At 49.4% G+C, this 14,019-nt stretch overlaps 1 protein-coding gene across 1 annotated transcript in view; it reads right to left on the reverse strand.

Annotated features, from left to right (window-relative positions):
• Positions 1–615: 615 nt before the first annotated feature.
• Positions 616–14,019, reverse strand: part of UBE2QL1 (ubiquitin conjugating enzyme E2 QL1) — a 44,856-nt gene continuing 31,452 nt past the window's right edge. The window contains exon 2 of the mRNA XM_014828448.3: positions 616–1,991. Within this exon, the coding sequence (XP_014683934.3) occupies positions 1,860–1,991 (132 nt within the window). The 3' untranslated portion in view covers positions 616–1,859. The remainder of the gene's footprint in view (positions 1,992–14,019) is intronic.

Consider the following 14,019-nt stretch of genomic DNA (forward strand, 5'->3'; position numbering starts at 1 on the left):
AGGATCAGATGAGTGAATGCTTTAAGTTCATTGTCATCGAATTTCATGACCCTTATTACTCAGAGGGAACATAAGCAGGAAGTCATGCATTCTCAGTACACTGCCATTTTGGCTGGACAGAGCTGCCTGTGTATTTGGGGCACATAAGAAAGTGGTAAAAAAAATAAAAGCATCAATAAAGGGCAGATTTGGTGAATGGCCCATCGTGCTGGGAGGAGCCGACTCCCATCCTTTGAGGTGAGGTCTCTCAGATCTCTGACAATACTGGAACAGGTCCCCAAGTAGCCAAAACTGCCTGAAGAATTTTCTATAATCAGCAAAGAAGAATTTTTTTTCCTTCATAGTGGTAAAATAAAGTTGGCAACATTTGGATTTGGCCAAATCATCCCTTAATGATTTCGGTTAATTTCTAATTGTCTCCCTGGTCACTTCTGGGAACGGTTTTAATCCACTGGCTTTTTGCAAAGACCATGAGTTCCTAAGACTCATTTCCTGTACCTTCCTGCAGAATGCTATCATGGTATTGGTGGGACTTGAAATACTAAATTTTTAAAATAGATTAAATATTTTGAATGGAAGGATAGCCCACAATGATTGGATTCTTGAGGCAGTGTCTCAGGTATGCACGATTTTATTTAAAATGTGTCCAATAAGATTTTCCACTTGGAATGAACAATTTTACCTCTTTCCGCATATTATTATAAACAGTATTTCCTCATCTCATGGAGTTTCTTAGAAAGTTCTAAGTAACTTAACAGAAGAGAGAAGTGAAACTGTGGGGAGATTAAATAACAGGAGGTTTATATCACGGTGAGGGGGCTCACGCATCCCAGCCTCAGGGGACACACAAGTGACTACTGGGTAAAGAAATAAACCCGGTCATGCAAATCGTCGTATGATCACTTGGTACCCTTTGGCAGTTCTGGCATTCCCTAGCACATAGAATAAAATGAGTCAGATGACTTCAGTGAATGGGAAATTGTCTTTTGCTTTTGGTGGTGGGTTGACCAGCGGAGAGAAGACAGGAACACGATGTATGTAATCATAGGAGCATTTCAGAACATCGGAGGAAACTGTCCGCATTTGACCCTCCGGTGCTCTGAGCCCCAGGGAGGGCGCACCTGGTGTCTGCACCGTCGTGTGCCCCATGGTGGCCACAGCACCCCCTGCCTTTCATCGAAGGGCGCTGGTTTCTCTGTGGACAGCCGCGCACCGCAACATCAGCAGAGAGAGCACATTTTAACCAAGTGGGCAGTTGTTGTTTTAAATCACCAGAACCTGGCAATATTAAATTTTTGTTTTCATGAGCCAAAAGTCATAGCACAAATGAGGTCTACATGTCGTCACATGGGGCCACAGAAAGACACACGTCTTCAAGTTATGTTGACCTGCCAGGAAGAGAAACAGGGATAGAGAGCACAGCAAACATGTACCGGCTATGCGGGGCGTTCCTATCAAATATGAACGGCGCCATTTACATGTAGATGGGTCGAACAGCGGGCGTTGAGTTTCCTGCCCACTCTTTGGAGCTGCTGTCATGGAAAGAAGCTCAGGGCGATGTGACTGGGGCGGGCAGAGGGGCAGGCAGGCGGGGACATGTCACCATCTCAACATTTGTTCTAAAGTGACTTAGAGATGATCATTCATTTATAATCGAAACCTAATCCCGAACAGCGTTGGCTCCCTCTTTCTCTCTGTAAACACGTCTATTCATAAATAACTTAAACGTCTCCTTGGCATTCAGGATTCAGTTCCGGCTGGAGTAAAAAAGGATGGAGGATGCTCAGCGTTGAGGAGAAGATGTCGGGTATCTGTGTGTGTGGAGAGGCGGCTTAAGCGTCTAATGCACGTTGCAAACATCAGCCATCAGAGACGGGAGGGGTGACCCAACCGTACTTTTCATGAGTCTTCACCAAACTCTTAAAGGTCGCTTCAGCTTCCTTGCGACTGAAGGATTTTTTTGATTTGCCGGCTTTTCTACAGATGCGCCCCTGTGTGAGAGGAAAAGAAAAACCAGGTTAGAACCCCAGCAGTAATCCTGTTTCCTGCCCTCTTTGTTAAAACCACACAAAACCATGGGAATTTCTGATGTCTGTGTCAATGTGATGTATTGGCCCAGAGAGATAAGGAGCGTTACAGCTTTGCCACAAAACAGATGGGGGAGGCCAGTGGCTGGCAATCCTTTGGGGTGGGGAGAGAGATGCTTGGGGTGCTGTCTTCACAAACCCACAGCCTTGGCCCTCTGAACCTCCTTATCCAGGAGGCTGGAGAGCAACCTCTGCTCCCGTTCCCGAGATGGCGCTGGGAGGGCGAGCTTTAACCAAAGAGCATCTATGCAGAACCAAGCGTGTTGTCCCCAAGGCAAAATCCTGTTCTAACTTCCTTTCCCTCCCACCAAAGAATGCCTTTCATTATAACTTTCAGCTCCTCTTCGATAACAGCAGACATATATGTTTATCTATAGATGTGCATATTTATATATTCACACTCATATTTTAAAACTCTTAAAATTTAAGCTCAGAAGCAAGTAGTGAAAGTCTTGTAAGTCATGTCGCCTGGGAGCCATTTCATGAGAAGATGGTGGAGCCATTTTCCTGGAGGAGGAAGGCTGCCCTCGAGTCGTGAGGGAAGGGCTAAAGGCGAGGGGCCAATGCTTCCTTAGAAAATCCCGGGAGATGGGGGGGACCTGGGGAGAGTCCCCTCACCCCCCACAGTGACCAGTGTGTCCGGCTCGAAGGATGGAGGACTCGGGTGTGCAGTGCACAAGAGGGTCTGATTCGTCTTAGGATGGGCACAGAAGGCTCTAGACCACGAGAGAGAAGGAACCAGAGGACCCTACTGATGTGTCCGTGATTCAGGCCATCGCCACCCTTCCAGAGAGCCATGGGGAATGAGGCTTATTTGACATCAGAGGGAATGAGCAGACTGAAGACAGCAAGCAGTTTGGGCGGTGCTGGGCCCTCAGTCAGATAGAATTGTCGCAGCTCTTATGAGTCCAGCCTCAGTCATTCCTCATTATGCCTCTTGATGGCAGATCAGCTCAGACCCTCTCAGCCTCTCAGCCATTTCCTTGCACTTGACTTCCCTCAGCCCTCCTGGAGGATCTGCTTGTCTTCTTGAGTGTCGCATGCATGCATTTTGCAGGTGGGGCAGAAATGCCTCCGAAAGCCCCGGCTGAGTCTCCTCCCCTGGCAAGCACATGCACACTATTCTCAACAATCTCTTGCTGTTGATGAGCTTTTGTTGACAATCCTCTCTACACGGGCGCTCTGCATGCCCCATGTGGAATATTTTTGTTATAGCACACCTGCGGGCAGGTGTCACCTGTGTTGTAAGGTGACCTGAATCAGAACCAGGCCTCACCACCAGTGGCCTCACTGGGCCACATCACATACCTGTTCCCTTGGACAGGTACTGAGGGCCTCAGGTCTACGTGGCCATAGGTGCGCAAGGTCCACGGAATCTTAGCTGTCTCTGATAACACACTGATAACTCTGGTGGGAAGACAGCTGTACTGGCCTCTTAATTCTTGGGGAAAATGGCACTCAACCACTAGAAACTTGGAACAGAAGACTGTTTTGTGTATTTAAATTCAGAGCATATGGTTCCTCTTCCACTACTCAGACCAATGCCCAGTTGAGGAGTCAGAAATCCAGGTTACAGTTCTGGTCTGCCCCTCTCTGCCTCTCTCTAGCTGAACTTGTCCATCTGCCGATCAAGGGCAGGACCACACCTTCTAATATGCTGCGGAGCTCACATCAGTGAGCTGCTAAAAGGGTGAAGGGGGACTGGAAGAGAAGACAGAAAACTGCGATTCACTGACTTCTAGAAACTTTCCCCCATTTCCCCAGGATATGATTCCTAGTTTTAATTTTATAGCTTCCTGCTTTGCTTAGGTGGTGCAGTTGCTCTTGATGAAAAATGACCACCAAAAGCTCATACGTTTATAATCATCACCATCACGGGCTGAGATCAAAGTGCAAAGTTGTTTCATTAAACACATGCAAATGCATCTTTGCAGAGATGTCAGCATCAATTTCTACATCAAGCAGGAGCAAATATCAAGGGCTATTTTTCTTGCCTAAAATTCATATTCTAACCATCTCTATCATTCTTTTCTATAATACCAAGAATTTATGGTATGATTCGAGAATTCTGAGCTAAAAGCAGCCAGACAAATACAGGCTCACCATAATCTTGAATATTCTGTCCCTTTGGGCAGGAACATATACTTTGCCTATTCTTTGTGAAAGTCCCAATTGTTATAAAAAACAACAGACAAAACCCCAAATGAACAGACCACTCTTTGTTGCCTTTTCTTCCCGGGAAGAATTATGAACACAAAGCCCTAGCAGTCAGTCAATTCAGCACCAGGAGACAGAGCCTGCTGCAAGCCCGTCGGCGGTCTCCCGCCTTCCCCGCGCTCAACCGGCCCGGCCCTAAAGAACGCTCCACTCGTCTCCTAGATCTCACAGCCAACTTTGCAGTTAACAAATATCTTTTCATAAACCGCCTGTCCTCCTCTGATTGGCTGTTTGAATATCACCCAGTGAAACAGTGTACTTGAAAACCATCACTTACATTTCCTGGCTCTGCCAGGGTGGCTGGGCTGTTTTTGCTGAAATGGCCTTGAGGTGCCCACTGCCCAAGAAGAGGAGGATGGCTCCATCCATCCGGGGCTCCTGACGGTCCATGGCCATTCTGATGCTGAGCTGGCTCCCATTAGACCTTCCAGGGCACAATCTCCTGGAGTCTGGACTTTGAGGGCACCTTCAGCCTAACTCCTCTGACTCTGTATTTCCTCTATAAAGTAGGGACGATACTCGCTTCACAGCATCATTATGAACATCAGATATGACAGTGGATTTGAAAACACTTTGAGAATTTTAAAGTCTATACAATTAACTAAGAGCTGTTTTTCTTATTCTCATAGCATTCATATTTCTCCCTTGTCTGCTTCCGTTTAACTAATAATCCGAGTCTCTTCTGTAGATTTTCCTTTGAATAACTCTCGTTTCTCCTAAAATACCTCTACTCGTGTTTAATGCTAAAAGACCTGCATGTGACACTTGACTTGACCCACCGGAACATCTGTGTTATCATTTAGAGTTTAGGTAGGTACGCAATCTCTCTCTCCTGAGCCACAGAACGTAAACAGGTAGTTAGCTATGACCAACCATAGGATTTCGCCCTAATAACCTTAAGAATCTCACCAAGATATCGACGCAGAAAGAGCTAACGAGAACGCAGTTCTCCAGGGCTGTGTCTGACAAACAAAGCCCTTAGTTGGTGCTTTGGTTTGATCTTTTTCTTTTCTTCTGGCCTTTTGGGGGCCAATCACAATGATGCATCATGAAAACATCTCCACACAGCTAATACGCGGCCCCAAGCTCAAGTCCTCGGTTCAGCTGCCTGATCTCACGTGGTTTTCATTACCCCTTGTGTACATTGAGTTTCAGCCTGGCTTTGCCACTTCTGCATCCCCCTCATCCACTCATCCACTCATTCATTCATTCATCCTGTATGTTGGGTGCTGGGTTTAAAAAGACACAGTGATCCTGGTCCTTGCCCATAGCAGCTTAGAGTCCATTACGGAAAATAATGGAGGTGTTGTAGCTGCTGAGACGGAAGGCGCACATCAGGGTCTCTCAGCCTCGATACTACTGACGTCCTGGGCCAGATGACTCTCCGTTGTGTGAGGGGCCGTTCTGTGCACTGTGGGATGTTTAGCAGCGTCCCTGGCCTCCACCATTAGAGGCGAGCAGCATCCCCTAAGTTATGACAACCACATTGTCTCTAGACATTGCCAAAGGTCCCCTGAGAGGTAAAAGCACCCCCAAATGAGGACCGCTGGGGTGGAGAATAAAGATGGCCCAGGGCAAGGGGGAGTCAGTTCCTTCTCTACTTGTTTAGCAAACAATGGCTGTACGTCTTCCCCGAGTTAAAAGCGGCCTGGCTCCTAGGACTGCTGAGCTTTCCAAGGCGGAAATAATTCTGGTCCTCACGGAACTTACAACCCAGAGAGGAGGATGCAGTCTGCTGCAGGGGAGACCAAAAGAAAGCGTGAGGGAGAGGGTGGTGGTGGATGGCTGCGCATCCGAAAGATTTCCACGTCTAACGACGCTTGAACTGAGCCTTGAAATATAGGTGGTAGGCGTTTACCAGTCCATGATGGTGAGGATAAGGGGGTTCCAAACCATAGGCTGAAATATCCGGCTGTATTTAGAGAATGATGGGCAGAAACTTGGGGAAGCTGGAGCATGAAGCGTGTGCCTGTGTGTGTGCACATGTGTTGCGGTGGGAGTGCAGAATTCAACAGCTCTGGCTTCAAATCCCTGCTCCAACACTTTCTGGCTGTGTGACCTTGAGTGAGTTACCTAACCTCTCTGAGTCTCAATTTCCTCAGCTGTAAAATAAGCATATAATAGCATCACATGACACTGGATTTTTATAAGGATTTAATATGTTAAAATACATATGATGCTTGGCACAGTGCCAGGCACAGGGTGAACACAATAAATGGGGCTTTTTACTTTCTAAACTATCATAGAAGGTCTTATCCTCTGGCAAAATTGGTTTCATTCTGTTCTCTTAAAAAGATGCACTAAACTTTCTGTCTTTCATGGGCTATCCTATAGTCTATTCATTCAGTCACAAAAATGTCTTCAGGCAAATCCAATATTTTGCATTTACATGGCTAATTTCTCAGCCTTTTCAATAATGTCTGTTTTAACAGTTTGACAAATATATTCATTCTATATTTCCCACTTGATTAGATTTTTCTTCTTACTCCTTTTTTTCTTTGCAATCATACTTCGGTGGGATTTTTGTGTTTCATTTGACTATGAATGACAAGCTTCTGCTCCTTTAAAAATACTTAGAATTTCTAGACTCCTGGTGTAAAGTTTTGCGGTTTCTTAACTCATTTCCGGGGCTAAATTATAGAGCTTGTTTTCAAAGTCTTTGAAAGTGTAACTGTTAGGCTAAAAGCTATCACAAACCTTAACTCCTGCGACCAACGCTGGTCTCAACCATTTTAGACTTTCTCCGCAGCTCTGGTACCTGGAGGAGAAACGGAGGCCCCGGCCAGAATCCAGGCAGACAGACGCTCAGCGCATCTCTGAAAGGAGGTCCGCTCAGAAAGACAGCAACGATTTCATCTTTCCTCTAAGGTCTAATGTTCCAAGCAGATCGACTTACAAGTCCTAGAGGACAAGAAGACTCTGCACAGAGGAGCCTGCTTCCCAGAAACAGGTTCCCAAATGAAAACAATGACGCTGAAGCCAGGGACCAGCGAGAGAGGGGCTTCAGCTGGGTCTGGTCCAAGGAAGCATAGAACACAAGAACCGGAGCGGAAATGCGCGGATTTGATTCTGCAGCCCGTCGCCGCGGTCTGTGAAGGCGTGTGTGCATGCCTGTGTGCACAAGGGCATGTTTCTGTGTGCATGTATATGTTTGCATGTGCACACGTGTGTGCGCGTGTGTGGGTGTGTACCGCTGTTGTGGTGATGTTCAAACTGTAGAGAGAGACGTGAGGTTGTTTCTGGACTGAAGTGACCGCGGACGGGAATCCAACAGGAACCTCGAGGGAAGCCCCAGGCCGCATGGACCGGCTTGGAGGAAGGTCAGTTTACAGCCTGTTGGGGACGCACCCAGCACCAGACCCGGCAAGGGCGGCGCAACGCCAAGGGGGCTGGAGAGCAGAAGGGGGAAGGGGCAAAAGGACACGGTGGGCACATGCCGTCCCAGCAAAGGAGCCGCCACGGAGCTGACGTGGGGTGTTGTCAGAGTAAAGGGCCCTGTGATTGCCGGTTCCCCACACGGCCTCTGTCCGCAAGCAACCAGCAGGACGGTAACCCAACCAAGTGCCACTCGCGTGCGGTGCCGACCTGCTGGGGGCAACCGTTTTCACACAATCTCGTTAGACGTTCACGACAACGCCCCACTCGAGGTGGCTTTGATCATGCAGGCTAGTCAGGAGAGTGAGCTTCCATTAATGGGCTTAGTCCCCACCGAACACAGCGCCTCCCCCAGGTCGCCGGGGGATGACCGGAGGCGCCACGAGGGGCGCAAGACCAAGGAGAGACCGCGTCCGGGCGCGCGGGAGGCTCGGAATCCGCCGTGGAAAGGCTTTTCCGAGTGGGAGTTGGAGGAAAACGTGCTGGGCCTGGCGGCTCACCTCCAGGCAACCAGGCTTTCCCAAGGCAGAGGCTCAGTGCCACCCTGCCCCTTTCGGCTGGCTGGGCATTGTGGTCTCCGTGTCCTCCGAGGGTTTAATCAGAAGCTCGGCTCAGTATTGCATCATTTGCTTCCATTACTTCAGCATCCCCTAACAGACTCATTCACACACCTTCCCCCAATCCCGCCCCAGCTATTCGTAATTTAGTTCCTAGATCTTATTGCTAAAAAGACTGTCAGGAGGTTTCTGGAAATGACCAACTCAAATACTCACCTCAGAAACAATAAGCTAAGTTGATCTTTCTTGAAGTGACACCTTGAAGACACACTGTTCGTCTTCTAAGTCTGAGATGGGCGCTAGGTTCATGCCCAGCTTAAACGCACAAAGGGTATTAGAAAAGCAAGTTTCAAGGCAGACCAGAACATTCCATGAGAACAAAGGACCCTGGGGCTGGTGTACTAGTGGTGAGGGACACACACTGCCAAGCGGACCGACTGGAGCCCCCATGAGTGGTTGTAGGTGGACTGTCCTCGATTTAGGGACCTGGAATGAAGCATACACACGCCCGTACACATAGATGGAGTTTCTGCTGGAGACAAGCACTGCCACACCATCGAGATTTCTCTCTCATGGGATGTTGTCAGTCCACACAGGCTGTGTGTGTCCCCAGGAGGTGGACAGAGCACCAGCAGGTGGTTCGGTGTCCTCAGAAAGATGGCTGGGTGACCTCTGGTGACACCGAAAAGGCAGCTGAGACTCTCTCCCCATCAGAACACAATCTGTCACTCCACACATACCCTGGAGCGTCACATTTGTGGCCTACCCATTCCTAAAGACAAGCTTGGGTCTCCCAAAGGCGTTGATATGGAAGGGACTGTACACAACAGGTTAAACACGCATTTATTTCATGGATACTGAGAAGATTGTCTGACGCTATAGACAAGGTTTGACCTGTTGCCCAGTTATACAGAGAGAGGGTGGTGGCAGGCGTGGGCGGGCACAGCAATGGGCGATACAGTGCTCCCCCCAGGAGGAGGGCAGACAAGCTGGAAACATCTGATACCTCTGCAGGAGCAAGTGTTCTCTAGATCAGAGAATCTCAAACTGGGCACTCCCGACATTTGGGCTGGATTGTTCTTGGTTGTGGGGCTGCTCCGTGCATTGTAGGATGTTGAGCAGCACCCCTGGCCTCCACCCAGCAGATGCCAGTAGTAGCCCCGTGCCAGCTGTGACAACCACAAATGTCTCCTCATATTGCCAACGTCCCCTGGAGGGCAGAATCACCCCTGTTGAGAACCGCTGCTCTAGATCTTGCAGGGAGCATGCTGTGGGAGTGCAGATGGAGCACTAAACCCGGCCTGGGGGCCAGACAGGCAGGGGAGACTTCCTGGAGGAGGTGGCTCAGGAGCTGGAGTTACAGGACAAGCAGAATGATCCAGCCAGAATGCAGGACGGGAGGCCATGAGGAGCGTGGGGAATATGTGTCTGTGCTCCTGGGAGTGTAGAGAGGGAAGAGGTGGCGATGGGAGGTGTATTAGCTCCTGGGGCTGCCAGAACAGAGCGCCATGCTGTGTGGCTTAAAACAACAGAACTGTATCTTCTCCAAGTTCTGGAGGCCAGAGACCAAAACCAAGGTGTGAGCAGGGCTGTGTCAGGAGGCTGGAGGGGAGACTCTGTTCCATGCCTCCCCACTACCTTCTGGAGTTTCGCTGGCAATTGTCGGCATGCCTTGGCTTGTAGACGCATCACCCTGATCTCCGCCTTCATGTTCATGTGGCGTTCTCCCCGTGCGTCTCTCTCTGTCCAAATCTCCCTCTTCTTACCAAGACATGGGTCACTGCGTTAGGGCCCATCCTAATCCAGGATGACCTCATCTTAACTTTACGTCTGCAAAGACCCTATGTCCAAAGAGGGACACATTCACAGGCAGGAGGAGGGTTAGGACTTCAACGTATCTTTCTGGGGGACAAACTCTCCCCACTACAGGAGGAAAGGCTGACAGGCAGGCCCCTCCTGTGAGTGGCCCAACAGCAGGTCAGGGCTTCTTTTGGGATGGGTCACTTGGGAGGTGTTGTGGCCATTTAGGTGTGGGGTGTTGGCCAGTTAGGTTGTTGTCATGGTCCAGAGAAGACGGGTGAGGGCCTGGCCTGGGGCACAGGCAATGGGGGTGGAGGGGAAGGGGCTGAGTCCATTGGAGGCGATGTTGATGCCGGCAGGGGCCTGGGAGGGATCTGTCACTGTGGGTAAGGAGACCCAGGGCACTCCAGCTTTCTGACCCTGGAGGAAATCAGAACTTGAAAAACTCTTCTTGGCCTCATTTTCTAGCAGTCTCTGCACGCACGCACGCACAGACACACACACAGAGACACACACACACACACACACACACCTGGTTCTTTAGAAAAGTGCCACTTAGCTGTGAACAAGTCCCTAACCTGCATTCCCCACAGATTTATTAAGTGTCCGCCACCCAACAGACCTCGCGGGGGTTGCTGGAGAGTCCAGGTGAGACCAGGTGAATGAGATGTGCAGGGCTCAACCCAGGAGCCTGGCAGCAGTGGGTGAATGAGTGAATGAATGCATGCAATCAGCCAGATTCCAGCTCCCTCCCCCGGCAGGACCACTGACCAATTTTCCTGTGGCATTGACATTCATCAGGGCAAAGTGTGAGAACAGTGCCCAGGGTGCAAAGCCACTTCACTCAAGAAGGAATGTTTCCTTTGTGGAGCATTCTAGAATTTTCTATTGAGAAATCTTATGTAACCACAGACTCTCTGTTCCAGTCTCTAAGATGTTTTCCCAATTATTAGGTAATAAATGTACTCAGATATTTTCTGTTAAGTTTGTGAACCTCTTAGGATGACTAAGCCAGCACCAGTTTTGTATAAACTTGATAATATTCAATAGGAATTAAAGTGAAACCACTTCATTTAATATTATCATAAAAATCCTCAGGCCTCTGGCAGCACCAAAAGCACAGTTCATGGATATTTCTGATGCTTGCAAAACACAAGCATCTCTCCCTTCTACACTGTGAAGAAAGTTCCAGCAATTATTGAATCTCTTTTGAGACAGATTGTAACTTCCTGGAAGAAGCAAGCAGGAGAAAAGGAACTTTATGCTAAAACTTTAAATTCTATCAGGTAATTGTTTCAAAATTATTTTTTTGGAGATTCCACTAATACTTACACGTCTGCTTAAGCGGCCGGGTCCCGGTGGGTTTCATTAGCCGCACTGGAAGACGGTAAGTGACAGCTAGACATACTTATTAGGGGGCCCGGCTGCTCTGTGGCGTGCCTGCCATGTGCCAGGGATGTTCTCTGGATGGGGTTTGAACACACTCCTTAAACCCTCCCTGAAGCCCCACCAGGTGGGCTTTGCTATCATCAACCCCGACTTACAGATAAGGAAACCATCACAGAGAGGCCAATAATGTGCTCGAGGTCACAGGCCAGCTCTCAGAACATGGAGAAGGGTCACGGATGTAAGGAAACAGGATGCTCATCATTCACTCCACAAAATGCTGTCCGCCCTGGCCTTCCCCCACCGGACACTGGTGCTCTGTGGTCACTGAACCGCCTCCAGCCCTCCACACCCTCTTTTCAGCACGGAGCTCCGGGCCTGCCGTCCCATAGTCAGCAGAGTTTGGTTAAACCACAAGCTGATCAGGGCACTGAATCTGCCTTCACTTCCAGGAGCCTGGTCTTCCCGCCACCGCTGTGGGGACTCTGTGTCCTCCTCGACACCAGCTCCTGTGTGACGGAGCAGGCATCTCCTCGGTGAGACATGTGTCCACTCGCAGTCCTGCTCCCTCAGATGACTGCGATCTGTGGCTTCCATTTTTGCTAGACGGAGAATGCAAAAGGAATCTGCTGCTGACTGGCCAAGCCAAGGAGGCCGTGTTCCACTTTCAAGGCTGAAACTCTTCTTTAGCACAAAACAGCCCCTCGTTCCATGTTTTCTACATAGGAGCTGATTCCAGCTGCCCCTGTGTGGGGCTCCGGAAAAGTCCCAGGAGCACACCCTCTGCCCCCTGGCATCACAGGCAGGCTCACGCACCACCCACACGGTGGCACACCTTCACTTACATGAACACTTCTCCCCTGGGCCCGGCTCCGTTTGGACAAACACGTGCTCACCCTACGAGTCACAGCAACCCGGCCTTCCTGCTGCTCTGCGCCTGCTCTACGCTCAGTGAGGGATTGGCAGGAAATGGTGGTGTTTTCCTACCCAACTTGACCTCTTAGGTCAGAACCCAGGCCAACTCTCTTCCCTACACATTTGACCTTCCTAGGGCGCCATATTTTCCCTTCTTCTTGGAACACGTTTTTAAAGGACGAGAATCAAGCTTCTTCCCCACAGCACACCACTGGATTTTCACCCACCCGTTTATTCTTGGAGGCTTCATCCTCACTGCAGCCCTCCTTTCTGGGGTGGGACGCTGCTCACTCTGACCTGCGGCCATCCCCCCACTGCACACCCCACGATGCTCGAGCCTGCCTCCGTCCTACCACACAGCCTTGACTGAAGGATGAGACACTGGGGACACAGAGCCCTCATGCTGCTGCACGTCAGGAGGAAAGAAGGGGTACCCCGGTGCGGGCTTTGTGGGAGTGGCTTGGGCTTCTTGTCTAGGCTGGGCAGAGCCCCTGGGCAGTTGGAAGAACGGGCAGAGTTGTTGGTTAACCATGTGAACCGACAGAAAGCAGCTATGCCGAGAAGGGTCACTCACTCCTGTAAGCTTGTGGGGGACAATCCGCCTCCGGGTAGATGTCCTTCAGTTTCCTGCGGATTTTATGGCCCTCCTTAACTAGGTGATCCAGACACTCCCCACTACCCACTCCCATCGACAGAACCAGTTCTGTGTTCACACGGACAGTAGTCATGGCAACGCCATTGAAGGGAACTCCCAAGAAATGAGGGGGACCAAGACTGTCACTACAAACAAGACAGGATTCAGCGCTGGGAATTAATCTGTCAGCACAAGGGCAGCCACGTTCCACCCTCTGCCCCTGCTGGCCTGGGCTTCATGAGTCTGACAAAATAATCCCAAACTGGGTTGTTCTGGAAATATTACACCAAGAAGGAACACAAGACGTTCACAGGCAACCGAGGTTACATATGCTTTCACTCCTGAGACGACTCCTGGTTTCAGGAGGCACGTCAGGCTTTGTGATTGAAGGTGACATTTCACAGCTTCACTGTCTTCCCCAAGCAAGACGACTTGTAATGACGAAGAACATTCCCACCACATAACGCAGTTGGCGCAGGAACTCCAAAACGCTAAAGGAAATTCTGCAACGTTAAATAAATAAGACTAACGAGATTTTGGAATCATTGGAATTCTTGAGATACATTTTCTGGAAAAATTCAAACGTGATATGTTATGATTTGGGCACAAATTCTCTAAAATATATATTACTTTTGAGATGAGTGTTTTTGCAGTAAAAACAGAGCAATAACAAAGACTACGTGTGATTGTTTACTTTATCTCTTTACTGCTTTTTTGATTTTTAATAAAGGAGTGGCGCTTGTAAAGAGGTGACCTTTCATTCCTTTGCCCTGGAGATGCCCCCGTGCCTGTCTTCCTCCCTGTTCTAGCAGGACGGGCCTGTGGAGAGGCCAGGGTGTGTCTCCAGCTTGGTTTCCTTTCTTAAGCGCTGAGGAAAGATGGAACCCACTGTTATGGAGAAATGGATGAAGCCACTCAGAACAGCCCTGAATACTTGATTTGTTTCCAGAGAACCACACAGACTTGGTCACCAGTCCACTCCATCTTTGCTTTTCATATGTCTTGTGTGGGGACTCTGGAATTCACATCGTCAGCCACCACCTCAGTC

This window comes from Equus asinus, chromosome 10, assembly GCF_041296235.1.
Source record: "Equus asinus isolate D_3611 breed Donkey chromosome 10, EquAss-T2T_v2, whole genome shotgun sequence".
NCBI lineage: Eukaryota > Metazoa > Chordata > Mammalia > Perissodactyla > Equidae > Equus > Equus asinus.